Here is a 26,305-nt window from a genome sequence, read left to right as displayed (position 1 = left end):
AAACCAGGTTTGAACCGCGATGCGCACACAGGGAGCAGACCTGATGGAAGAGGCCGGAACTGGAAGCCTCAGCTGCTTGGGTGCCCCAGGTCTGCCTCTTTGCAGGAGGACAGAGACAGCAAATGCGCACTGGGTGCTGGCGCTACCCCAGGGGCTGTCTGCTGGGAAGGCCTGGTACAGACTAACACCCCCTCAGCAACCCCTGGAGAGAGGTAGCCGGCACTTCCCAGGTGTAGGCACTCTGGCTGGGAGACTTTAAGTAACTCGCCCGAAGTCAGCAGCTAATAGTGGCAGATCCAGGATTTAACCTCTGACCGGCCGGCTCCAGTAAGAGCAGCACAGGTGTGTCATCTGAGGTGGCAGGATCCAAGATGAGAGGGCAGGGACCCTGCCCTAGGACAGGCACGGGCTCTCTGGTTTCCTGTGGCAAGTCTCAGGCTGTGCCACCCCCTGGAGGCGTGACAGTGCAGGGAAAAAAGTGAGACATTCTCTCTGCACTTCTGTCTGGGCCCTGGGGGCCGCACAGCCACCCCAGCTCAGCCCCACCCCGAAGGCATTCAGCCTGGGTGGGGGTTGGGAGAGCTGCAGGGGGCGGGTGCTGGGGCCCAGCTGCCATTTTCCTGCCTCAGCCAAGCCTGGCCAGGACCACCCAGGGGGTCATTTCTGGTCAGCTCTGTGGTTCCTTCCCCCGCTGGGGAGGCTCCAGGTGTCCTGGACACCCAAAGTACCACTTGGGGAACCAATCTGGAGCAGGGAAAACAAAGCTGAAATAGCACAGGCAACTTCCCAAAGACAGAGAAGGGCTGAGACACACGGATGCAAGCCCAGGAAGGGGCCCTGGAAAGAGACCAGCTGACACCCTGGTGGGGTGGGGCAAGGCAGGCAGAGGAGGCTCCCACTTCCCTTCCTGCCAGCTACAGGCAGGCTGAGAGCCGGCCCTGCCCCCACAGCGGCCACAGGAACCAGAACCTGTCACCACCCGCAGCCAGGCCAGCTCAGCTCTTCCAAGCCTCAGAGCAGCAGGCCCAGCCCCCGACCTCCAGGCAGCTGGAGTTTGCTGTCCCCGTTTTACCGTGGAGGAAAAAAGCCACGAAGCCACAAGAGGCAAGAGGCCAGGCCCAGACCACACAGCTAGGGGGGGGACAGTGGAGGGAGACAGAACCAGGCCTGCAAAGAGGGCAGGTCCTGCCCCCACCTTCCAGCCCCCCGGGGAGCCCAACTGCATCAGAGCCATGCTCTCAATGCAAAGCCCTACCTCCCGGGGCCCAGACCAGCGCAGAGAAAGGAGGGTGAGCTCAGGTCCCTCAGCTCCACGTGACCACCAGCCCAGCCCTAAGCCTTTCAAATTATGTCTGAGGGACCAACAGTTTTCAGCAGAATCACTGGGGCAGTCAAAACAGATTCCTAGGCCCCACCCAGAAGCCCCTTGGGTGCATTCTAACAAGTCCCCGTCCCTTCTGGAGATTGGCGCATCCTGTGGTCCTGGGCTGTGAGCGCGGGGCTGGGGAGCTGCTGAGAGCAAAGGGCTTGAAATCTGCCTCTGGACAACTCACGTGGCCTCTCTAAATCTCAGTGTCCCCATCTGTACCATGGGGACAACAGGAGTCCCTTCTCCATCAGCTGCATTAATGAGGTTAAGGCCTGGCTCTCAGCGTGGACCTAATGGAGAGTGACGGCCATTCTCGTGGTTCCACAGCCTGCCTGAGTGTCGGGAGCCCAAGAGATGACCCAGAAGGGCCCTGGGGAGCGGGCGGGGGGGGGGGGGGGGGAGGGTGTCCCTCAGGGATCGGGTTCCAGGGACAAAAAAAAAGACCTACAGCCAAGCTTTTGTGAGACCAACAAAGGCTGAGGGAATTAGCCTGACTTGAATTTCTCCTCCTGAGACACGGACACACATGTGTGTGTCTCCCTTGCCTCTATCTGAGTGTGCACACCCCTCCCACACCTCTTCCCCCAGGTCCTCGGGGTTCTGAATGACCCTCTCAAGCTGTGAGTTGAGTACAGGTCGCCCCATGATGCTCTGGACCGTCCGCCCCATGATGCCCCCTCCACCTCCAGCCCCGGTGGACTCCCTACAGGACGGGGAGTCAGGGCCTGGCCAGAATCTTCCCTGTGCAGACCAGCCCCAGGCCTCAGGGCTGTCTCAACCCCTCTTCCTGCCAGCTGGGCCACCCAGGCCTCCTCAGCTGGCAGAGGTCCGGTGTCCTCACCGGCTCCACCAGAAACTACATCTCTCACCACGACAGGGGTGGGGGCCGGGCTGGCAGCTGTGAGTTGCTGCCAAGGAACAAACCAGCTTCCCCACTTGCTCCCCATCACTGTGGGCCCCACCTGGGCTGCACATGGTCAAGGTCACTATACTCTGGAGTGAAAACACCAGAGCCCAGATACTGAAACCTAACTCAGCTTGTGTGTCCACAGCCAAAGGCCAGTGCCTCTCTCAGCCTGGGTCCCCTCCTCTGACCCCCAGAGTAGGGTCAAGGACAAGTGAGGCCACGTATCTCTGAGCACTTGCTAAGCTACAAAAGTTCTCACCAGCATGTTTCAAGGTAGCGATAGTGCTCCTCAGGGAGGGGGGCGGAGAACTGGATAGGACACAAGTCTCAAAAGTTAGACAAAAACAGCATTCAGAGTCACCAGCACCCACTTCCTCCTCCACAAAGTGGGAGTGACCCTGCGAACAAGCGAAGGTGCCCAGAGCTTGAGCTGTTAGCCTGTCACTATCTCTGCTACTTCCTGTATGGTCCTAGCGAGGGCCTCAAACGCCTCAGTTTCCTGGTCTGTACAACGGGGCAACAGCCCAGGGCTGGTTCTCCCCTCGTGGGACCTACTGGGAGGCAGGGGCCCAGAAAGACCACATCAAGACAACACGGCAGGACCCCCAGTCCAGAGCGACCCAGAGCGGTCCCCACTGCAGCCCAGGCAGGTTCTCTACAGCATTTTTCTGGCCCTGGGCACCTGCCCATTTGGTTAAGTTCCCCAAGGGGTCTTTGCTGAACCACCAGCCCTCTCCCCATAGTCCAGGCCAGGTTTGTCCCAGAAGCCCTCCCGTACCCCCAGGCAGGGTCAGCTGTTCTGATATCAGGGCTCTTATTCCTCGGTGCCCCCTACATACTGAGTTCTCCCGGGGGCAGGAACCCCACCTCCTCCCCTGCTAAATGTAACACACCACTGCCTCCTACCCCTCCCAGCAGGCACTCGGGAAAATCAGGCCCAAGGACACAAAGGCGATAAGCCACCTGGGCCAAGGCCACCTTTGCAGCCCGCCCCCTCGGAGGAGCGTAGGAGGTTTGGGGACATGGCTACAGAGGGTAGGCTGTGTAACCTCCGACTGGCAGGAGACTAGAGAGGCGAGTTCCCTCCTTTGAGGGTTGGAGTGAGTAGAGAGGAGGAAGAGGGGACCAGCTGCCTGGAGGAGGTGGGCTTTAGGGGCCCCACGTGAAGTTTCCTAGAGCAGACAGAAGCAGACACACACCTCTCTCCAGCCCACCTTAGGTGAGGAGTGGGGGCATGCTCTCCCCTCCTCCTCTGATAAAGTTCGGAGATGTGAAGTAACGGGGTTCAGAACTGGGGGCAGGGGACAGGCAAGTGCTAGGATTTCAGCACCTTAGCCTTGCTGAGTAACCCCCAGGGGGAAGGAGCCCTTGCCAAATGCAGGAGTTACAACAGCTTTCCCTGCCCGCCAGGCCCCAGCCGCGGCCCTGCCCCCTCACCTGACTCTGGAGCTCGCTCTGTTGCTTGAGGCGGAGGTTTTCCGGGGTGTCGGCCACCATGGTGAAGGACTGCTTGGGGTAGTGTCTGCAGGACAGAATAAAAAGTTGGGGTCACTCTGGGGAACGGGCAGGGATCTCTTAAGCTTCTTACAGACCTCTGACTCTTTCCTCGCAACTTTCTCTTATCCCCGAGAAGGACGATAGTGTCCAGCACCCATGCAGAGGGAGGCAAGTGTCCCTCAGACTCATCCTGGGCTGGACTGGGAGACACAATAGGCCCGAGTGGCTGGCGGGCCGTGGAGAACTGTCCTGAGCCAAAGGGAGGCAACGGGATGCCCTCAGGGTTTCAGATCACCACTGTTTGGGGACAGTTCATCCCTTCGAGTCTACCAACCAGGAAAGTCAAGAGGGCTAGGCCAGAGAGGGGAGAACATAAGGACGGGGCCAGGACAAAGCTTTCAGTCGAAGACCAGACATGGAGTCCAACCAAGGAGAGGAAGGGCAGCAGAGATAGAGAGACAGGAAAAAAGGGGAAAGGGACATGCATATCCAGGGGCTTCCTGGAGGAGGTGGTGAGAAAGAAAAAATGCACACATCCAGAGTGGTGTTTCCAAGGGCTAACAAGGTCCAACTTAACTGGAGTGTGGGCGAGAGATCCGCTTAATGCCAGAAAAGAGGCCACCCTTGGGCGACAGATAATGCTGTAGCAACGGTTGATGTTTGCCCTGTGCAAAGGGCATACAGGCTTTAGCTCATCAAACTCACAACCACTCTAACTGTCCTTTGATAGAACTGAGGCCCAGAGAGGCTAAACACCACTGCCACGGCACAAGGCCAGCAAGTGCCAGCATCTGCAGTGGCTCCTGGAGAGTCTCCCCAGGGCCCAGCACCCTGAAGCAAACCCTCGATCTCCAGACACGAGACAGACCAAAGTCCAGTGCCCTAGAAAGAGGGTGGCTTGGAGGTGACAGGAGCCAGGGAAGCCCTCAGAGCCAAGTCTGCAGGGACCTCTCCGACCGTCGGCCAGCCCTCATTTCCCAGGTGCGGAAATCGCGTGCTGGCACCAGGACTAAGCAGTTAAGTGACTTCATCATTAACGTACTTATCTCATCAGTTTAGTTTCTCCTCTCTCCACTATTTCCCTATGAGGTGAGGGGGTTTGGGGTCTCTTGTTCATTGATTTATCCCAAGCTCCTAGAATAGTGTCTGGTGTTCGATCAATATTTGGTGAATGAATGAATGTCACACGAGGCATTGAAGCTGGGTCCGGACTAGAACTCAGGTCTCCTATGTCCCACTGGGCCATGACAAAATCCCCAGCAACTCTAGGGCCAAACGACCCTGAACGCACCGGATCTTGTCTGATCTCGGAAGCTAAGCAGGGTCAGGCCTGGTTAGTACTTGGATGGAAGACAAAGTCTCCAGCAAACCAGCTAAAGGAGAGGCAGTCTGGAATCGCTGTGGTTTGCGTACACGTGCTGGTGTGTGAGGGTTGGGGGTCCGCATGGGACCCAACTATTTCAGGGACTGGTGGGTGGCTTCTCTAACCAGGAGCTGAGATCTGGCCATTTTTAGCCTTGGGTGATCACACCCTACCACAACTGTGACTACCAGCAGGTCCCTGATCACAGGCTGTCCCCAGGTAAGAGGAGGACTGGACCCTTTCTGGCACGTGCCACTCCAGTCAGCTGACATGCCCTGGAGCTGGACATGAGCAGCCTCCTGGTCTTTGTATCGTCACCAAACCTGGCATGTCCTTCAGCCACCCGCACCACCTGGAGCCAGAGCTACTGGTGAACACGTGACTTCCCCCAGTGAACAGCAGGACTCGGGCTTTGGAGAAACCGCCCCCCAGGGGTGGGGGCACCGTGCTGGACTCTGGCCCTGCCACAGACTCACTGGGTAACGGGCAAATCCTTTTTCCCTCTGGGCTAGTTTCACTGTCTTGGACCTAAGTGATTCTAGCTGTGTCTCAACCCCTCGCCTCCACTGCCCCGCCTGGCTCCTGCCTCCTAGGTCAGCCCAGGCTCCCAGCTGCCCCGGCAGAGGGAGGAAAGAGAGGAGACTGAAATGTAAACACAGGTGCCAGCAGCTGGCACGGCCTGTGGATGCATGTGAGGCTAACTAAGGCTGTGTGGGTCCAGTCCCCAGGCTTGGCCCAGGTCCACGAAACCAGGGCCACCCACAGCTGAGGAGCGCCATTCAAAATTCCTGAGCAGTTCCAGGGAAAGGGAGGCTCAACTGGGAGTCTGTTCCCAGAGGCTAGAAAGAGAACAGCCGGAGGGATCTAAGTAAGATCTCTAGCAGAACTGGCTGGCCCTGAAGTTTTAAAGTGATAAGTTTCAGAGGTGCCATTCTGAAGGCGTCCTGGGGCGGGGCCTGTGACGAGGAGAGCATCTGTAAGTACCAACTTCTGTGGCAGAGGAGGGAGTTAGGTCCGAAGAAGGGTGACCGAGGAGACCTGCAGGGCAGCTCTGGCTCAGCACTTGAAGGGGTCAGTTCTGAGAAGATGGCATCGGTTAGCACTTGGTGGGGGAGCGAAGCTGGCGAACACACGTGCACGGCAGCCGGTCTGCAAACCTGGGTTTCCCATGTGCCTGAGTGTGCACAGTTAAAACGGGTGCCAGCCCCAGGGGCCCAAGGACAGCTATACATGTGGACCTGACACGCACCACCACCCAGTTCCGAGGCTCCTCCACACACCGCGTTATCCCTCACACACGGCACGTGTACAGACAAGCCTTCTGCAGTGACGTGTGTCTCCTAGACACAGAGGCCAGCAGGCCCACACATGACAGCATGTGTGATGGGCCAGGTTCGCACACCTCCTGCACCTCCGACACCCCATCAGAAGGGTCTCAGGAGCCCCCCACCCTGCCACATGCAGCAAGTACCTCTGGGTGGGGTTGGTGGGTACTTTGTCCTCTCTTGGGGGCCACAAGACCCCCAGAGCTCAGTGTCTGCACAGCCAGAGCACTAACTCCATCGGAAGGGAAGGAGGGCCCGCCTAGATGTGGTCTTGGATTAATGTGGCCGGGGAAAGAAAGGGATTCTAATCCTTCATCAGATGAACTAGATTTAAGAGGAACTCCAGAGCCCCCAGTCTCTACCCTCTGCTTCCCAAACCCCAACCCCAGGCCAGAGGAAGACAGGGGGACATGCAGCTCAGGCTATATTCCTCCTGCTGGGTCAGCCCTGTCCCCTCCCCACAGCCCCCAGCCCTGGCTTGACAACCCTGCCTTTCCCTTTTTCCCTTCCCCTGCTCACTGCGCTTCAGGTTCCCATGGCAACCTCATCCTCGGCTCCAGGCAGGAGGAGAGCAGAGAGAGAGAGAGAGAGAGAGAGAGAGAGAGGGTCTGTGGGGGTGGGGAGGAGACAGCAAGGGTGTCCTCCACTGTGACTGCGGAGAACCCATGAGGGCAAAACCAGGAGCCTGTGTCTGCAGGATCCTTGGAGACAATCTGGTGAGGACGGGAGCCACGGTTTGTTTTGAGAAGGGTGGATGCAGCAATGCCCGCAACGCGCTCCCCACCCCAAGCATGCCTGCCCTGATTTGACCTCCTTCCAGAAACAATTGCTGGGGATTTTACCTTTTCCCTCCCTCTCTGTCCTCAGGTTGAAGCTCTGCCCACCCACTACGCTCACATGCCAGTTGAGATGAATGGGTACGTGTGTGTACCATTGTGGGCACGAAGACAGAAGAGGGGCCACCACCCCCAGCTAGTGACCCCACTGGAACCCTGGCCTTCCCAACAGACTGGGCCATGGTGAGGGAACAAGGGGCCAGGACGGGGAGAACCAGGCATCCTAACCCTGGCCTGGAGCTGGGTCGGGAGCACAGCTGCTCTTTGTCCCTCCCTGGCCAGACTCCCTGTGAAGCATTCCAGGCGGTGGGCCCTCTGCAACGCCCCTCCCCACCCTCGGCAGTGGCATCAGCAGAGGTATCTATGGCAGCTCCGGGGAGAGAGGCCTGGAGGGCTCGCAGAGCAGAACAGGAAGTCTGGAGGACAGGAGAAGGGACCTAGCGCCCTGGGGGCAAGAACAGGGATGGGGCAGGAAATCAGGCAGCTCTGAGTAGCAGCCTAGGCCTCCAAGGTACAGGCACATGAAGTGATTTCTTGATAGATCATGCCCCAAACACATTCCCTCTTAAAATCCACCACTAGGCTATGGACTGGAAAAGGCAGGAATTATCAGTGGGCCCATTTGATAAAGAAATGGAGGTCCGGTGTCGAGGAGAGAGACTGGCCAGTGCACTCTCCTGTCCACCAGCTACCCAGCCAGCTAAGGACGAGCTGGCATCTCCCTCTTGGGGGCAACCCAGTCCACACGCAGCTCTCAGGCCTCTGCGGAAAGATGTGCTTGGCAGGGTGGGTGGAGAACAAAGTAATTCATCTTCCAAACTCAACCTGGTTCCAAGCTCGGCCATGATGACAGACCCTCTGGGATCTCTCAGCCACCCCCAGACAGAAGCCACCTTTTCCTTATAACTTTTCCAAAGCAGGTGTCTCAAGAGTCCAAACAATGATGTGTGGGGATGCAGGAGAAGGGGCCTCCGCCCCACAGCAGGGGTTATCCCCCCAACAAGCTCTGAGCCAACCTCTGAGCCACCTTGCGAGGACAGTGAGGATGCTGAGAAGTGGCTGGGCTCCTGCTGATGGGCCTCCTACAGATGGGGACAGCTTGTAGGGCACAGACCCACTCTCGGTCCTGCCATGTGTTCCAGAGGCAGAACGAAAAGACCAGAGAGCCTGAAGGCCCAGCGCCCCCTTCTGCACGCAACCTCACCTCTTCCAGCCTCGGACTCACTCAAAAACCACAGCTTTTTGTTCAAGGAAGAACAGAAATACTCCAACAAAAGCAGCAAGGAACCTTCGGTTTTACCAAGAGTGGGGGAAGAAAGAGTCCCGACATCCTGCCTCTGGAAGGAGCTTCTGATCCCCTGCTGGGAACACTGCCCAAGGCTGGGGGAGGGCTCACTCCTAACCCAGTCTCTCGCCAGTCCCCCAGGCCTGAGGGCTGACGTGGTGGGGATAGGAAGCAACAAGGAGGCATTGTTTGACCAGAGAAAAGTCATGAGCAGCCAAAAAGATCAAGGCTAGACGTGAAGAAGAACTTACCAGCCCTCAGGAGTTGGAGACAAACTGTAAAATCCAAGCCAGCTACTACCCCTGATGGCAATACATAAAAAGAAATGATTCTGCCAAGTTGGACAAGGCAGGGGAACACGGGGCCTCAGTTTCCTCCTCTAAGAAGTGGGGGTATTAGGAGCCCTGAGGTTCCTTGAAGCCCTGACATCTCTTGAGTGCAGGGATTTGGGGGTTAGAGTCAGGTATGGGGGCTGCTTGGAGGCCGCATCTGGCCACTGTGGATGCCCCTTTGAGCGTGCCTCCCCTGTCCTGGACATACACACACCCCCACTCCTAGTGTTACCCTGGCTCCCTAAGACATCTGATCCCATTTGCCCAGCCAGAGGCAGAAAATTCTGGGGAGGTGGGAAAGCCTCAGGCCCCAGACCTGGACTGGCCCACTAGTGCCCCATCCAAAGAGCAGCTGGGATTTGAGACAGTTTGCTAGAACCCAGAGATGCCAGGAGCACCCAGCTCCACCAGCACAGGCCCAGCCCACTCTCTGAGGCCTGGCGGGAGGGACAGGGGCAGGACCATAGTCCCTTATTCCCCAGAAGCAGCCGCATCTCCGTCCGTCTGGGCACCTCACCCCACAGCTCAAAGAAACTGAAGAATGGACCCCGGATATCTGTAGTCAGTGAAGAGGGGAAGGATACAATGGTGCAATCCCCTTCCTTTCCTGGCCCGTGTCTACCCCCCACCACCACTGGACACCCCAAAAGCTGGCTCCTGGCCTGGCCTGAAACTCCACCCCAGGCCTGCAGCCTCTGTTGAGTCATGGCCCCCAAGGAGGAGAGAACAGTACATGTCTCCCCACCCCCTCCCTGCCTCTGACCTCCAGACTCCTAGACTATTTTCAGGAAAACAAAGGAGCAGGTTTGTAGTGTGGACATATCTCTGTCCCTCTTGCAGAAAATGGAGTTTACAAAACAAATAATCAAGGGTTATAAATACCCCTCCAACCAAAATGGAGCAGACTCACTCACCCACCTAGAAGCTTCAAGAAAGAATTCAATTCACGGGTCCTTCCACCGACTATTGTGAAAAGACAGGCCTACGTGCCGCAACCTAGCCATCGCAGTGTCTGGTAGCTGTGGCCTGGGAAGTGTGAACACCATCACGCCCCACTCAGAGGACCACCCTGGCGTCTCTCCCCAGCTCCTCAACTGGCAGAGCGTGTGTCTGGATGTGCACCAGGCGCACGTGTGAGTGCGTGTCCGCGGAGGTCCGCCGCCCCTCTGCAGGCCGGCTGTGAGCTCTGGCCTGTGCTGTCCCCGCTGCCTCACCCTAAAGCAAGTCTAGTGCAAGGAGAGAAACAGAAGAGGCATTTCACTGCCTACAGTCACTTTCCCGAACTTAAATTAGTCTTGAGATGCCACCGAGAAAAGAGAGACAGGTTTCTTCTCTCTTGACCAACCCCCCTGCCAGATCCTGGCTTGGGGATGAGCCAGAGACAGGCAGAACCTGGAGGCCTCCCTGCGCCCCAAACACACTCACTCACTGGGTGGGCCCAACTCCCTGGCTCAGTGCCAGGAGAGGCCACCTGCCTCTCTGGGTTCTGAGCAGGAGGGGCTGCTGAGAAGGAAGCCAGGCCTGGTCCACAAAGCAAGGCCAGGGTGGGAATCGGGACGAAGCTACACCCTGTACACCACAGCATTCAGAACCTGAATGTCACGGGAGGATGGGGCCAGTGGCAGGAGGGGAACAGGAAGGAATGAGAGAGAACGCTCAGCACAGTCCCTGGCACACAGCAGGCGCTCAATACTCTTTGGTCTCTGGTCCAGCATCCCAGGGCAGGAAGTTTTAACCATGGGGAAACCGAGGCTCAGACAGGTCTACAAAGTGGTCTTTGCAGGCTGGGCCCGCTTCTGGTTTGTCCCGGAATTTCCATGTCTGAATAGCTGGCACGGACCAACTGCTCAGCAGAAGCTGGCTGAGGGAGTGTGAATGCCTTGGGCAAGGTACTAGTACAGCTGGAGTGAAACCCAGCTGGACCACAAAGCCCCCACGCCTCCTCCCACCCAGGAAACATCCCAGCTGGGCCCATGGTCAGCTGGGCATGGCACATGCCCAGGCTGTAAAGGCTGGGAGAACGGAGAAGGGTCAACCAGCTTCTCTGGCTAGGAATCGGAAGACAGACGGGGAACCTCCACCTGGGCAGGCTGGAAACAGCATCCAAGGAGGGGTGTTTCATCTTCCGCCTCCCCGGAAGCCTCCTGATCAATGCACGGAGCTCCTCACCCCACTTACTGCAGCCTCCCCAGAAGAGGGTGAGAAAAGTAAACTGAGATTGTGGCACTAGGCTGAGAAAATACGGAGAAAACAAGGACACGCCTCTGATTTCTTTCTCCAACTCCCAGTGCTCACTGAATTCTAGGCTACTGCAGTCTTTTGGAAGAGCTGTACAGAAGCTCCAGCGCCTGCCACCCACTAGGCTCAGGGCTCAGCCAGACTTCTACCTGGAGGGGTGGAGGGTCAGAAGCTGCCCGTGAAGGAGCCTCAGTGCCCAGAATCCAGCCTGAAGTGGTCCAGCAGTCACAGGGTTAAAACTGCCCCAGCCTCTGGCTTTGCTGAACCCCACCCCACTCCCCAACAGAGGGAGGAAGTGGCAGAGAATCAGGGTTTGTGTGAGCCCTTAAGAATTTAAGGAATGTCCCATTTCCCTTGGGGGCTGGGGGAGAGGACCAGTGTAAGCTAATAGAGGAGAGGGAGCAGCTGAAGGGAGAGAGGGCACCCTCCTTCTACCCCAGGCAACCTTCCCGGTGCCCCAAGCCCTCCCAGAAGCAACCATACACATGTTATATCTTGAGTATAAGATTTTATCAGAAATCAGTTTCCCCAGCACCTGGCACAGGTTGGCATGTAGTAACCTGGCAGGCAATACATATCTAATGAATGGAAAAAAACACCAAGGAGATGAGACTGTGATATGAGCAGGGGACTGGGGGAGCAAAAAGGGAGAGGCAAGTCCCAAAGCTCTCCTCCTGGGTAAACTTCAGCTGCCAAGAGCCTCCTGACTGGGACTATAAAGAAATAAAACAAAACTGGACTCGAGTCAGATGCTGAACTGTTTTGAATACTGGTCTTGCCACCTACTTGAAGTGACTTGACCTTCTGCTGCTCCCACCTAGCAGGGTGGCCGCGAGGTCCTGCACGTGCCGTGGACCGGGCCTGAGTTTGCGCTGAGTTTGCGCATGCTAGGCACACGAAGTCACCCTGAAGACAGAAGGTGTCATACTCTGGAATGGCATGGATGAGGGACCCGCCTTACCTACTTCCCTGCAGCAGGCCCCAGGGCAGAAGGCAAGGAGTCTAAGCCAACTCCACTGGAAAAGACTGGAAGTCCCCACTGCCTCTCTCACCAGACAGGGACGAGCTCTGCCCTGGGCCAGGCCACTCCTTTCTGCAGCCCCACTTCTCAAGAAATGAATACCGGGAAGGGCTGCGGCCAGAAGCCCCCAGAGCCTCGTGCCCAGGCTCTCTGGCAGGGGGCAGGTGAGAGACGGAGACAGTCAACTGTTCTGATGGGGAGAAAAAAGAGGAAAGGAGGAGAGAACACAGCTGGGCAGAAACAGGGCAGGTCGCTTTTTTGGGAAAGACCGCACTGGGCCCACCCCCCGCAGCCGGGTGCAGTGGGAAGAACATGCTTGTTTTACTGGGTTTGAACTGGCCTCTCACTAGGCCTGTAATCGTGAGAAAATCCCTTCCTTTCCTCAAGCCTCAGTTTCCTTCTCTGTGAAATGAGAAGAAGAATAAGATCGCTTACTTCATCCAGCTGTGGTGAGAACTAATTGCAACTGATGCGGAGGAAGGATGAGGAAGGGGCCCAGCGCCCGCCCAGCCCCCTGCCCGCCGCAGCACTCACGCGTTGCAGTAGGGCTTCTTCTCGTAGCCCTTGTAGTTCTTCATGTTCAGGGTCATCTTGCAGGTCTCGCAGTGGAAGCATGCTTTATGCCAGAACTGGGGACAGAGGCGGAGGGAGGACATCCGTCACACACTAGGACTTCAGGAAGCGAGCTCAGGCCCCGGGAAGGAGCGCTCTCCAGCTCCACCCCCAGGGAAATGGAACAGAGAATCACCCCGGGTGAGCTGGGGACATCTCAGGTCACAGACTCTGGCAGCTGATGACACTCCCCCCACCCCTTCCCCACTCCCAACCAATCTGCCATTTGAGCTGTAAGGAGGGGAGAAGGGCAGACCTGTAGGGCAAGTGGAGAAGAGGCCAGTAATAGTAGTGGTGAGCTGTCCCCCAAAGGCCAGCTCCACCTCCCCAGACCACTCCTGCTGCCCCCAAGCTGGAGAAGCCTCATTGCTTATGCAAAGCTGTACCAGGGTTGCTAAGAAGCCGCTGCTGAGCGTGAGAGGCAGCTCCTCAGCCTTGACAAGGCCGAGAGAAGGAGAGGAGGAGGGCCCAGAGCCCAAGTGCCCAAGCACCCAAGCGCCCAGTGCCCAGAACCCAGGCACTCCTAGCTCCCACCTCTATCAGGGGCTCTAGCTCTGATGCCTCCCCCTTCCTGTGGGACCCCAACTGGAGGATGGGGCCACCACTCTCACACCCTTTCTCCCTCCCAGCCCTCACTCAGTAGGAGAGCACCCTGCGGCTGACCTCCCTGAGGCACTGAAGAACTCTGCTTAAAAGCCTTGGAAGGGGAACCCCAGAGTGGGCATCAAAGCTCCACCCAGACTAGCTACGTGACCTCGGTCAGGGTCCACACCTCTAAGCCATTTCCAGGTCTATAGGAGGGAAATGATGCCTGTCCCTCCTGGGACTGTTGAGGATTAAATGAGAAGTCACCTGCAAAGCCCTCAGCCCAGCACCTGGCACCTCTCAGTACCTGCATGGTAGATGTTGTGGGCAGCAGACACGAACCTCAGCCAGAGAGAGCTCAGAGACTCATACTGGAGGTTTGTGCGTGGTGGGTGCAGGTGGGGCTTCTCAGTGCCCAGCCACAGCTACAACATGGGTGAGGGTAAGCGACAGGTAAGACTCCAGCAAAGCCAAGGACAGAGCAGCCAGGACCAATCCAGCATGGCCAATGAAAGGGAACAGGAGGGAAGGGGAAGGGATGCAGCAGAAGCGACCACATCGTAAGAAATGTTGATGCTGAGGCGAACCCCTGCAAATGAGGTCTAAACCTGCCCCTGGCAGCCCAGGACAAGCTCTTGGCATCTGCGCTGACCCTGAACGGGCATCCAGCTTCCAGGGCTCCAGGACCCAGGCAGCCTGGGTGACTCAACTGACCTGTTTCTGCCCCATTTCCCAGCAGTCCAGGGAGACACTCCTGGCCCTCAGGAAGGAGGCCAGAAGCCCAGGAAGGGCCCAGGGGGACGTTTGAAGGTGATCAGCACAGGGCTGGTTCTTGGCCATTCGATAAGGAATCCCCTCAAGGCAGTGCTTTTCAAAATGTCTTTCCCTGCCAAGGGTACTTCCGGGACACTTTGGAAGAGGGGACAGAAAAAAGGAAGCTGGGAGATTAGAATACCACCTTGCCTCCCTTGGCTGGCTTCAACCATGGGGTTGAATTTGGGGGGTAATCGCCATCGAATAGGGTACTTCCCCTGTCAAGGAGACCCAAAGGAATCTCCGATGGTAGAATAGTAAATGAAATGGTAGGAGACCCACTGTTTTGGGAAGAAGGTCAGCTGGAAGTCTGGAAGCAAAGGGATGGCTGGTCGAAGCTTGGCCCCCTCCCCAAGGGCCCATCCTCAGGGCCCATCCCAGAGCCCAGCCTAGACTCACGGTGCCAAACCCCAACACATATAGCCCACCAGAAAAACTAGAATAGGGTAGCCCCTGCCTCCGTCAGCAGCAGCCCCTCTCCCACCTCCACTGCCTGGGAGGCACTGGCAGAGTGCCCCAGCTCTGTCACCAGCCGATGTGCTGGCCTCTGCCTGCTTAGTTGCACATGCCCCTGCCTGGGCCCCCACCTCCCCCAACCCCCGCCGGGGCCTGCCAGGAAAAACATTCTCTGGAATCCAGACCATGACCCACTTTCACATACTCATCTGCAGGAATACACTGTCCTAGGACTGGGGACCTCCAAAGCTGCCTCCTGATTGATTTGGGGGAGACAAAGGGAAGAAGACAGATACCCTACCCTAGCAGATGAACAGGATCCCACCCTGGAGCCAAAGCCAAGCCCCTTGGGAAGAGGGGCGGGGTATACTAACCAGGGTGGGGGTACAGGGCCAACACCCAATCCAGGAGTTCCACAAGGCCCCTGTAGGCTGCCATTGGAAGGGGAACCCCCATACAAGCAGATGGTGCCCATTTCCATCTGTAGCTATTCCCCCCCTCAACCCCAGAGACCCCTTGCTTTCAGCCAGATACACCAGAGTCTGGGCTGGGGGTCATCTGTCCCCATACAGGGGCTGAGTAGTAGAATAGTAAGAACACAGGTGAACTGAGCACCTTCAGGGTAACCACTAAACTTGGACTCTGCAGGTAGAAAGTAGAACTGAAACCAGGGTCCCACGCAGGCGCTGGGAGGAGTAATGAGATGATTCGTGCTCCAAGGTGGCTGCTCTAGGTCACTTCCCTCACTCTCTGGAGAAGGGCTCCAGGGTTCAGGAAAACCCAGCCGCTCCTGCCACTGCGTCTGTCCCTTTACAGTAGGAAAGTGGAGGGCAGGGAGGGCAGAATAGGGCGGGCAACTTAACAGCCCCTGTGGGCCAAGCCTGGACTGGGCACCCCAAGGAAACCCCATCCCTGTCCCAATCAGGTCTGCCTCTTTCACCTGCCCCGTAAGCCCTGTCCCTCTTTTCTTAAAGGCCCCAGTAAGATTTCAGAGAAGCATTCCCGAGACTCGGGACTCGGGATCGGGAGCAAAGTACACCTCGGGACAGGCAATTCGAATCCCTCCCACTGCCCTGGAAGTCCACAGTGTTTCCCTTTCACAAAAAGCCAGACCTGTGGTGTCTGTTAGTAGCCTCTCGGGCTCCAGCTTCACCCTTAAGTCTCCCTTGCCTGCAGCTCCAAAGCTGAAGTCCAGCCCACAGAAAGCCCACTCCACAGAAAGGTAAACAGAGGCTGATGAGGTAGAAGCAAGATCCTCTGCACTCGGGCGAGGCTTGGACCAGCTCCTACATCTCTGTAATCACTGTGGGAGTGGGGGAGGGGCTGCTCAAAGCTCTGGGTGAGGGAGATTCAGCCAATTTCAGGTCACTGTGCCTGCATCCTGGCACCTTGCCCTCTGCACCCAGGCTGCCTGGGTGGCCATGACTCAGGGTTGGAGTATGAGACCTTCCTCTCCCTTCCTGTTGCCCAGGGTTACAATCTCTCCCTTCTTCAGGGGCCATGCCAGTCCCACCCTGGTTGGGTCACCAACCGAGTTCAGTTGGCCACCTGGGCTACTGGCTTAAAGTGATAGACCTTGGCCGCACCTCCACAAATTCCCAGGGGGAGATGATTATTCCCTACTACCCCAGCTCCTGGAAGGCGCATGCCTCAGGCCAGGGTCAGGAAGGGGCAGCGTCACTGTGGACACTAAAATAAGATAGTGTAAATACTGGTACTGTTTTGCAAACGTAATGGGCAGGAGAGCTCAGCACAAAGAACTTCAGACTTGAATGCCAGCTCTGACTGAGAGGGGAATGAGCCACCTGAACTGCTGAGCCTCCCTGTATGGGGCTCATCACCTACAGGGGCCACCACATCTGCTGTGGGAGCCGCTGTGGAGACTGAGCTGCTGCGGGCACTTCGCAATAAGCAGTAGCTATGAATGGGAGGCCGCAGGTTGACCGTGGGGTACTTTAGCTAATGAAAAGGGGGGGCACCACAAATGCAAGGACTTACCTCTTTTTTGTGTCCAGCCCAGCCTCCTTCTATCTTGCTGCCCCTTATAGGAGTGAGCAAGATAGAAGCCTTCTCTCTCCTACTGTAAATGGAAAGCTTCAGAGGCAGGGAGCCCTCCTAATGGGAGACCCCAGGGAAGCTGGCGCCCACCAGTCCCCTACCTTTTTCGGGAGCCCAGGGAAGGAAGCCCAGGGAGACGGGCAGGGCAAGATTCTTAACAACACAGGTCCCTAAACACGAATGCTTCCTAACAGGGTCTGGGACAAAAATCCACCTCTCTCAAAATGTAGGGGACATTCTGAGACACGGCCCCTCTCCCTCCTCAAAGGCCTGTGGCAATCCTTCAGAGTGCCTGGCACTCAACAAATACCTGTCCGATGAATGAGCCAATGAGGTCACCCTGTTTCTCCCCCAACTCTAACCCCAGAAGTCCTCTGGGGAAGGAAATCTCGATCTCCTCCCTCAGACACCGCCAGCAGCAATACATATTTATTCAGCATGCAAAGCACACTGGGTACTGCAGGTTGGGGGCAGGGTGGCCATCAGAGGTGACAGGGCCTTTACCCACCTAAGTCTTTGAGAGATAAGGCTCAGGAAGGAAGAGCGTGACACCAAGGACACAGGCTTGTGCTTTGGGTCCCATTGTGGGCTAAGTGCCGTGGGGAAATTGTAGTGTAGTAAATGGGGTGGGTCTCATTTGACTCTCTCCTACTGTAAATGGAAAGCCTCGGGAAGTTGGTTAGCAATCTTGCCTCTGGGATGGAATGTTCCTCCTCTCAGGTCTCAGCCCTCGGGGCACTGGCTCCCCAGTAGGAAGTGCCAGTCCTTCCTGCCCGGAGGGGGCTTGGGAATGAGGAAGAGGTCTGACACCAGGATATTCCCTGCCTGCTGCTCTGTACAGGGAGCGAGGTCTCCCCAGGACCACCTCCTATAGGGAAAGCTCTCAGAAGAGGGAGGAATCACCAATCCCACTTCCCAAGACAATCCCCGCCAGACTCCGTTCTTCAGCTGGGGCGGGGTGAGAGAAAGCTAGCTGGGGAGAGTACCTTGCAGGATCCCTGCCCTCCTGCCCCAGACACACGACACCAAAATTCTTTCCAAGGGGAGCCAGGAGTGGGGCCACACAGAGTATCCCCAAAAGGTAGGGAGTGCACAGCCTATACCACAACCCCTTCAGCGCACTTTTACCCCACCTCCAAGGAAATAACCTCATCACGCATCTGACAGATGGTGAGAACTGAGGCCTAGAGCCATTCATAAAGCCAGTGGGAGAACACCTGGAATGCAGACCGTGTCTCCCAACTCCCGGGCTAGCAGCCTCTCCATCATATATTGCCTCTACCTTATATGAGGGAAAGTGCCCACAGCCTCTTCCCAATTCATGACTGTGGAGAAGGAGAGCACAAGGAACTCCAGGAAGAGAGGCCAAAATCCCTACCACCAGGGAAGGACATAAACACCAGTGTGCGAAGACAGATAGCTCTTCAGTTAGTGCCTCCAAGCTCAAGTCCTGCCCTCCAGAGGTTGGCACAGTCATCGGGAAGGTCAGCACCCACCTCTTTTGTGTCCACAATAGGCACTCCTCTCCTCCTGTCTGGCCAAACCCAGGAGAGACAGTGAAACAGCAGTAGCCCCCTATGTATCCTTCCTCCAAGAAGGCCAAAGGTCACTGAGGAAGCTCCAACCCCAAGGGGAAGAGGAGAAACAAGTATCCAATGAACTGTCCTTTCACGAACAAAACATGGCTTCAAGTGGGCAATGAACTTGGTCCCAGGGCTCTGCACTCCTCTTCCACCCCATGCCCCTCACACCCTGCCATTTTAGATGAGAAAGAGGGTGTATTTGGACTTAGAGTCAGCTTTGGGAAGTGGGTGAAAGGCACAGTGAGGAAGGGGACAAAAATCACAAAGGCCCCTCCTCCAGACTGGGGCGGGATGCAGAGGAACCGATGATTTTGCCTCGGGGTCTAAGGGAGCTTAAAAGAGGACAGGATCATACCTCAAACTGCTGGAAACACCCAATTCTACTCTCCACCCCCCTCCAAAAGTATAATGACAACCAGATGAACAAGTCCAGCATGGGGGGGGGGAGAGGATGAATCGTAAGGGCCCTCAGGGGACAATGAATTTCCAGAAGGCCACCCTCCCCTCCCCCCAAACACCTCCCCCTTTTCTTGCCTTCCCCTGAGCTCAGCCAACCCCACCTCCATTGGGTAAACCTGCTTTGAAAAGTTAGCTCTTTGTTCTGCAAGCCGGTCTCAAGCTCTGAGCACAATTTCAGAAGATCTCTGCGAAGCACCCCCCCACCCCCCCACCCTACTCCAGCATCCGACCCCGCCCCGTTCGGGCTGGGCAGCCCAGAGCTGCCAGTTGGCCTCTAATTTGAGGTGGGGGCTGGGAAGCTACCATTAACCGGTGGTCCATTAATCGCTGAACCACCAAGGGTACTACAGATCGTCCAAAAAGGAGGTCTTGCAGTGGGGCTCAGTTCCTTATCCGCAGGCCAATTCACCAAACGCAACACTCACCGGTTGATAGCCCCCGCCCCCCGTCCCCAGGCCCCAGGCCAGGAAGCCCAGCCATTCGTGGCCAGAGCCGACAGTTTCGCTGGGCCCCCCAGCCTCTGCCCCGCCCCACCGCCGCCCCCTCCCCGAGAGCCCCGCGCTTCCGCCTACTTGGCGCTCCGGGCGGCGGGGAGAAGGAGCGTCAGTCTCTCATACTCCCGGGCCTAGGGGGCGGGACTGCACCCCTAACCTCCCCCAGCCCCCACCCCTTGGCCTGGCTTCTCTACCCCTTTTCCGTTCTCCCAACCCCGGGGCACAGAGCCGACTCTTCTCCAACAGCTGCCCGCCACGCGTGGACTCCTTGCCTCGCCTCTGATCTCCTGGTTTCCAGGCTGGGGTCCGTCCCCAACACCCCATGACACCGCCCTCCTTCTCTCCTACAAGGATCGCGGGGATCGGGCGGCAAAGACCCAGCCCCTCTCTCTTCCCCTCAATCTGGAGCACTGCTCGAGAATGGCAAAGACGCGTCTCCCGGTCCCGGGGCTCACCTTATCCAGACAGTTCACCTTCTCGGTGGGGTACACGATCTTGCCGCACCGGGCGCAATTGGGATTCATGGCTCCAGGAAAGGCTGGGGCGGGGACGCCGGAGCTCGCGCGCGTTCTCTTTCCCCCGAGCGAGCTGGCGGGAGACAGCAGCGGCTGCAACTACACGGGCGGCGGCGACCGCGGCTGGAGCTAGGGAACTGGCCTCCGCCTCCGCCCTCCTTCCCCTAATAAACACAGCGGGGAGGAGGGGCTGCACCGGGGCGGGGACGCGCCGCGGGCGCGGGCAGGGGCGCGTGCGGGCAGGCGCGCTCCCGGGGAGACTTGGGGCTGCGCGAGGGCGGGTTCCGGGTGGGGCTGCGGGGCCTGGGGTGCGCGCCCAGGTACTCCCAAGCCGGAGGCGCCCTGGAGAGGCGCCGGCTTCGCCCAGAGTCCTTCCCGCGCTGCAGGCGGCACGGAGCTGGTCTGGCCAAACATCTGGGACGCCCGGGCTGAGGGAGGCGGGCAAACCTCCCGCATCCGTCGAGGGTGGGGTTAGAACCTCCTGAACGCCCGATCAGATTCACCGGATTCGGGGACTTTCCTTTGTACCCGTCTGTCTGAACCTACTGACAGAACGGGAACCCCCTTGCCCCGCCCCTCGGCTAGCCTCCCTTCCCCCTCATATCCTTTCCCACTTTTGTAGGGCGGAACCCGTTCCTCCCGCCTGTACTCAGGGCCTCGCAGTCCGAGCTTGTTCTTTTCTCCCCGCGCCTCTGCGGTGCAGCTTTCCCGGGGTTCCCTGGATTCAGGCACCTTCCGCGTTCCGCTTGGCCCCCTGTCCCCCTTCATTCCTTCTTCCTTACTCTTGTTAACCACCTCGGTGTAGCAGTGTGCTAGTATCCAAAGAAGTATCTCCAGGCACTCTGCTGGCGTGGGGGTATAGCTCAGTGGTAGAGCATTTGACTGCAGATCAAGAGGTCCCTGGTTCAAATCCGGGTGCCCCCTGGGTGGTTTTTCCTCTTTGTAACTAATAAGAGTTATTATTCTTTTGACTCTTTCATTTTAACATTGGGTCCTAGATGAAAAGCTAAGAGTTACTACTCTTTTGACTCTTTCATTTTAACATTGGGTCCTAGATGAAAAGCAAACAGAGATGGTTTTTCAAAAATTCTTTCCTCATATTCCAACCTTAGCGGAAAGCTTTCAGTTTTGCTTTGCACCTAGCAGAAGGAGGACGTGTGGATATGCGCATAAATCAGGTACAAAAGCTACGCCTCAGGATTACTAGCGCCAGGGGGTCAGGATTTCCCCGGCCACAGGTTCCGGGGACGAAATGACTACCTCGAGTTGGCGTTCCGTTTCCGATGGGGGTGTGGGTGGGTCAAAAGAAAGAAACCCACAGATACAGTCTTTCTCCAACTTCAGCTTTCTGTATTACCAGCGACGTGAGCGTGCTGTGTCCACCCTTCCCTATGGCTCATAACCCAGGCAGACAGAGTCAAAGCACTTTTGAAAACGTTAAAATGCCCAACGCACACCCATAAACTCACTTTAATTTACAAAAATAAAGTTATCTGCTCATGCAGACTGACATAAAGTAAGGCAGTGGCTCTCAGACTTGAGTGCCTCAGAATTACCTAGAGGGCTTGTTAAAACACCCCCAGTTTCTGATTTTGTAGGCCTAGAGTGGGGTCCCGGGAACTTGCATTTCCGACAAGTTCCCAAGTGATGTTGCTGCTGCTGGTCAGGGGACCATACTTCGAGATCTACTAAACTAGTAATACAGGTCTATCGAGTTTCATAACCTAAAGGTAGGCACAGATATTTGTTGGTTGAATCACTGACAATATCGAGAAAAAAAAAAAAAAAAAAACCAACCCGTAAATGTGAAGGGAGTAAGGGCTTCCCCTTCGACTAGGTTTCGCCCCAAAAAAGGAAAAATAAAGGAGAAAGGGAGAGGCATGCTGCTTGGGTCAGGAGGGCAGCTGTGATATTTTAAACCAGGAATCTGTGTCGTCCCTCGAGGCCCCAGGGGAATACTACCGAGCATTTTTCCCCACGGCTCCCATTACTGTGAGTCTTAAGGCTGGACGTGGGCAGAGCTGCGGTCCTGGTGCAAAGCCCAGACCCTAGATATAACCAACTTTTCACCCATTTCCTGGTAAATCTGAAACTTACTACCTGTAGGTTATCAGGCCAAAGGCTTGTCTTTGAGCTGATATGAAGGTGAAGGCTGTGCACTTTTCACCCTTTATCTTATATCTGTGTGTGTCTTGTTTAAACTTTGCAACTGTATAAACCTGAGTTTGAATTCATTCTCCTAGTCTAACTGGTCAGAGTATGAACTAGGCAAAATGACATTGCCCGCCCATCTCTGAGGCCAATAGGTCTTGAAGAGACGGGAAGAGTCGTTGCTTCCTTTCTACCTATTCAGGGTAGCGGTGGGCTTCTCACTACTGAGTAGAGGAACACAGGTTAGAAGCAGTAAAGTCATCCGTGTGCAACCTCTTGGTGGCTCCCCGTTTTTCAGGTAAGGGGACATTGGAAAGGGAAAGCTAGGAAGGTGGAAGTGGGTCCCAGGAAACTGGACACAGAGTCAGTTTTTCCAGGTTACATTCGAATGACTTTGAGAAAATGTGAAAAGCAAGTGAGGAGGCATCTGGATTTTGAACCAGAGACCTCTTGATCTGCAGTCAAATGCTCTATCACTGAGCTATACCCCCTCTTTCCTATGTTGTTTTTTGCTAACAATTATTTGATAAATTCTTTTTACACCAATTCTAATTTTTTTGTGATGAAACTATTTGTTCAAAATTAGATATTTCTCACTAAATGATACTGAATTTCCTTATGATGAGGAACAAAACTAAAAGACCAACTCAAAACATGTGAACTTGGGTACCAATCCACCTTTTCTGGGCTAAATTCTTTATCCACAACCCCAACCACGAGCCAGTTTGCCCTAAGAGGTAAAAGAACAACCTCTTGCAAAACTTCATAGGGAATCCTTTCCCCTCGTCTCTCTAAAAAGAATACAAACACATTTTTACTGAGAGACTTTCCCTGGCTCTTCTCTCTAGCAGAGGTGTCCAAACTTTTGGCGTCTCTGGGCCACACTGGAAGAAGCATTATCTTGGGCCACACGTTAAATACACAAACACTAACAAAAACTGATGAGCAAAAAAAAAGGTTTTAAGTAAATTTACGATTTTGTATTGAGCCACATTCACAGCCATCCTGGGCTGCGTGCGGACTGTGGGCTGCGGGTCGGACACCCCTGCTGGTGGTTCCTCTCTTTTCCTGGAGCGACTACTATGTGCCTCACTCTGGTTACCGGAAATACTTTCAATAGAAAGACACAAAGGTTCTGATTCACACTGAATTTAAAATCCAGCGGAGACGAACTAGAAACAAATGCACAAGTGAATAAACAAGGAAATGTCCAGTAGTGATACGGGAAATATTAAAATAAATTTAAAAACAGAAAACATCAACAACAAAACCCCCCCACAAGATTCTGCATTAGGAAGGTACGAGGGGGATGCTATTTCAGGTTGGATAACCTTGAACCATGGGGGACCTTTCTGTGCAGGTGATTTTGGAATTCAGACCTGAATGGCAGAGGGTGGGGAGGGGGAAGCTTCCAGGTAGAAGAAGTGGCTACTACGAAGGCCCTCGGGCCAGAGTGGCTAGAGGAAGGTGGACAAGGGGAGAGCAATTCAAGAGAGCTGGAGAGGGCCCTGTAGGCCAAGGAAAGGGGGTTGAATTTTACTCCAAATGAGGGAAAAGCCAGCCATGGACAATTTCGAGCAGAGGGATTTGAAATCGTCTCCCACACTTCTGCAGAAAAGAGTTCTAGGGTGCCTGCATCAGCACACACACTAAAACCGAGATGATACAGGGGAGATTACCATGGCCCCGCACAAGGGGACACCCACACGCATGAAGCATTCCCTATTTTTTATTCTCACATTCTTTACCCTTCCATCACTGTATCAATTCTTCTTTATTTTATTTTTTAAAGTAACTTGAATATTTTTAATGTATTGATTTGAGAGATCCACCCTCTGATGCATTCATTGGTTGCTTCTTGTATGTGCCCTGGCCTGGGATCAGGCATGCAACCTTGGCATATCGGGAAGACGATGCAACCAACTGAGCCATCCAGCCAGGGCTACTGATTCTATTTAAAAAAAAAAAAAAAAAAAAATTAAACCCAACCGCTGCTTCACTTCATCTCTACAAAGTGTTCACATGTTTGATCTGTTTTTAGCTTCTTGAAGAATTAAATTGTCTTCCATCAAAAAAAGAGAAGAAGAAGATTTATAAGAAGTCAAAAATAGGCATAGAGAATATATACAAGAGAATATTACCCTTAAAAAGAGGATGTTGCAATATGTGAGAACGTGGTACATTATGCAGCATGAAATAAGCCAATCATATAACAGAAGGACGAACACGGCATCATTCCCCTTACATTCCCCTTACATCATTCCCCTTGCATGTAGAACAGCCAAATTCATAGAAGCAGAGAGTGGCATTGTGGTTGCCAGGGATGAAGAGAGGGAAATGGATAGTTGCTAATCAGTGGGTATTAAGTTTCCATTTTGCAAGGTGAGTAAGTTCTAGAGACCTGCTGTACAACACTGTGCCTGCAGTTAACAATACTGTATGGTACGTTTAAAAATCTGTTAAGAGGGTAGATGTCATGCTGAGTATTCTTATCACAATTAAAAGAAAAGAAAGAGTGGGCACAGAGAGCCAGGTTAGGATTCTATTGAAAGAGGTGGTGGTGATGTCTTAAACTACAGGGGTGTATTAGTTTCATATTGCTGCTGTAACAAATTACCACACATGTGTTTATTTGCTTAACACAATACAAATGTATTATCCTACAGTTCTGGGGGTGAGGATTCCAAAGTCAACTTCGCTGGGCTAAATTTGAAGTGTTGGCATGCTGCAGTCCCCCACAGTCCTTCTGGAGGGTTTAGGAGAGAATCAGTTTCCCTGACTTTTGTAGCTTCTAGAGGCTGCCTGCACTTTTTGACTCAGGGTCCCTTCCTCCATCTACAAAGCCAGAAGGGTAGCATCTTCTCATCCTCTGGTCTCTGCCTCTTTTATTTTTTTAAGATTTTATTTATTTATTTTCAGAGAGGGGAAGGGAAGAAGAAAGTCAGGGAGAGAAATAGCAAAGGAGAAAGAGAGGGAAAGAAACATCCATATGTGTAGTTGCCTCTCACACCCCCCCCAACTGGGGATCTGGCCCCCCGCAACCTAGGCATGTGCCCTGACTGGGAATGGAACCAGCAGCCATTTGATTTGCAGGCCCTTGCTCAATCCACTGAGCTACACCAGCCTGGGTTATTCCCACTCTTACATCTTCTTTCCGTCTCTGACTCTGACCCTCCTGCCTCCCTCTTATTAGGACCCTTGTGATTATATTAAGCTCACCGGGATAATCCAGAATAATCTTCCCATTTTAAGATCCTTAATTTAATCACTTCTGCAAAGCCCCTTTTATCGGTTAAGGTAGCATATTCACAAGGGGACTGGGATTTGGAAATATATGGAGAGCCATTATTTAGCCTACCACAGTGGGAACAGCAGAGCTGGAGCACAGTGCCAGCGTCTAGATTAACCGTGACAGGGGAGCCGCGCGCTTCCTGTACATTGGATGGCTTGGAGACGATGAGGGAACGAGAAGAATCAAAAATGACTCTTTTATTTTTTGTCTTCACTGTCTGGGTGGATGGTGATGTGATTTCCTGAAATAACGAAGACTGAGGACTAAAGAATATGTTTAGGAAAAAAATCAAGAGTTTCTTTTTAAAACCCTCGAAGAGATAGTAATAAAGTACAGCTTCCTATCCTCATGGACTTCACATTCTAGTACGGGATCAACATGTTAAGTTTGAGGTGCCCCATACACATTGAAGAGGTAGGGCTTGAGATCCAGTTAATTCTGGATTTCAGGGAGAGGTCCAGGTTGGAAACAAATTTGGGGCAGTCATCAGAGTATAGCTGGTAGTTGTTGAAGGAAGTAGTTGATTCCAGAAGTGTGCTAGATTCCATTCTTACCTGCTAGTAAGAACCAATGGTTAAATTTTTAGGAATTTTTAAAGCCAATTGACTTCTCTTCAGTAGCTTAATATCGGCAGGTGGGAGTATTTGCACCTTGGGGAACCTGGTCCCCCGGAGCCAGTCGTTTGAGCCATTTGCCAGCATACCATTGCTTCCGACTGATTCTAATTTTCTCCAAAAAGAAAGAGGCAAGCTCTTCAGCTAGGCCAGAGAGAGGAAGGGAGATATGGCGTGGAAGGTTTGAGACAGGAGAAAGTGTATGTAATGGCCATCTTAGAGAGTGAGAAAGTGAACCTCGTCAGTCGGTGGTGTAGGAGTACTAGACAGAGAGCCTATTTGAGACTGTAAGAGTGACACAGGCTTGCAAGCTTTCCTCCAACAACCTCCAGGTTTGTAATCAGATATTGAGTTTAATTAGGATTGTGGTTTGGCCGTTAGTACGACCCAGGACTTAATGTGAACCAGGCACTGTGCCAGCTACTGTGGGGAATACAAACAAGAATGCAACATGATCCTACCCGCAAGGAACTTGTAGTCTAGTTGGAGAAACAATATGT

The 26,305-nt window shown here is 54.6% G+C and overlaps 1 protein-coding gene and 3 non-coding genes across 4 annotated transcripts in view; 2 read left to right on the top strand and 2 right to left on the bottom strand.

Annotated features, from left to right (window-relative positions):
* LASP1 (LIM and SH3 protein 1) overlaps positions 1-20,133 on the bottom strand; it is a gene marked incomplete in the record, with an annotated part of 38,100 nt that extends 17,967 nt beyond the window's left edge. The window contains 3 exon segments of the mRNA XM_053910895.2: positions 3,714-3,798; positions 12,708-12,802; positions 19,689-20,133. Of these exon segments, the coding sequence (XP_053766870.1) occupies positions 3,714-3,798; positions 12,708-12,802; positions 19,689-19,757 (249 nt within the window).
* Positions 20,134-20,600: 467 nt separating this feature from the next.
* TRNAC-GCA (transfer RNA cysteine (anticodon GCA)) lies at positions 20,601-20,672 on the top strand. Its single transcript has one exon. It is a non-coding gene; the product is annotated as a tRNA-Cys (tRNA).
* Positions 20,673-22,317: 1,645 nt separating this feature from the next.
* TRNAC-GCA (transfer RNA cysteine (anticodon GCA)) lies at positions 22,318-22,390 on the bottom strand. Its single transcript has one exon. It is a non-coding gene; the product is annotated as a tRNA-Cys (tRNA).
* A 1,137-nt stretch (positions 22,391-23,527) lies between these two features.
* Positions 23,528-23,629, top strand: LOC112316619 (U6 spliceosomal RNA). Its single transcript, XR_002976020.2, has one exon. It is a non-coding gene; the product is annotated as a U6 spliceosomal RNA (small nuclear RNA).
* Positions 23,630-26,305: the final 2,676 nt, after the last annotated feature.

This window comes from Desmodus rotundus, chromosome 9 (assembly GCF_022682495.2).
Source record: "Desmodus rotundus isolate HL8 chromosome 9, HLdesRot8A.1, whole genome shotgun sequence".
NCBI lineage: Eukaryota > Metazoa > Chordata > Mammalia > Chiroptera > Phyllostomidae > Desmodus > Desmodus rotundus.
The sequence above is the reverse complement of the archived record's forward strand: the minus strand, read 5'-3'. Positions and strand labels throughout refer to the sequence as shown.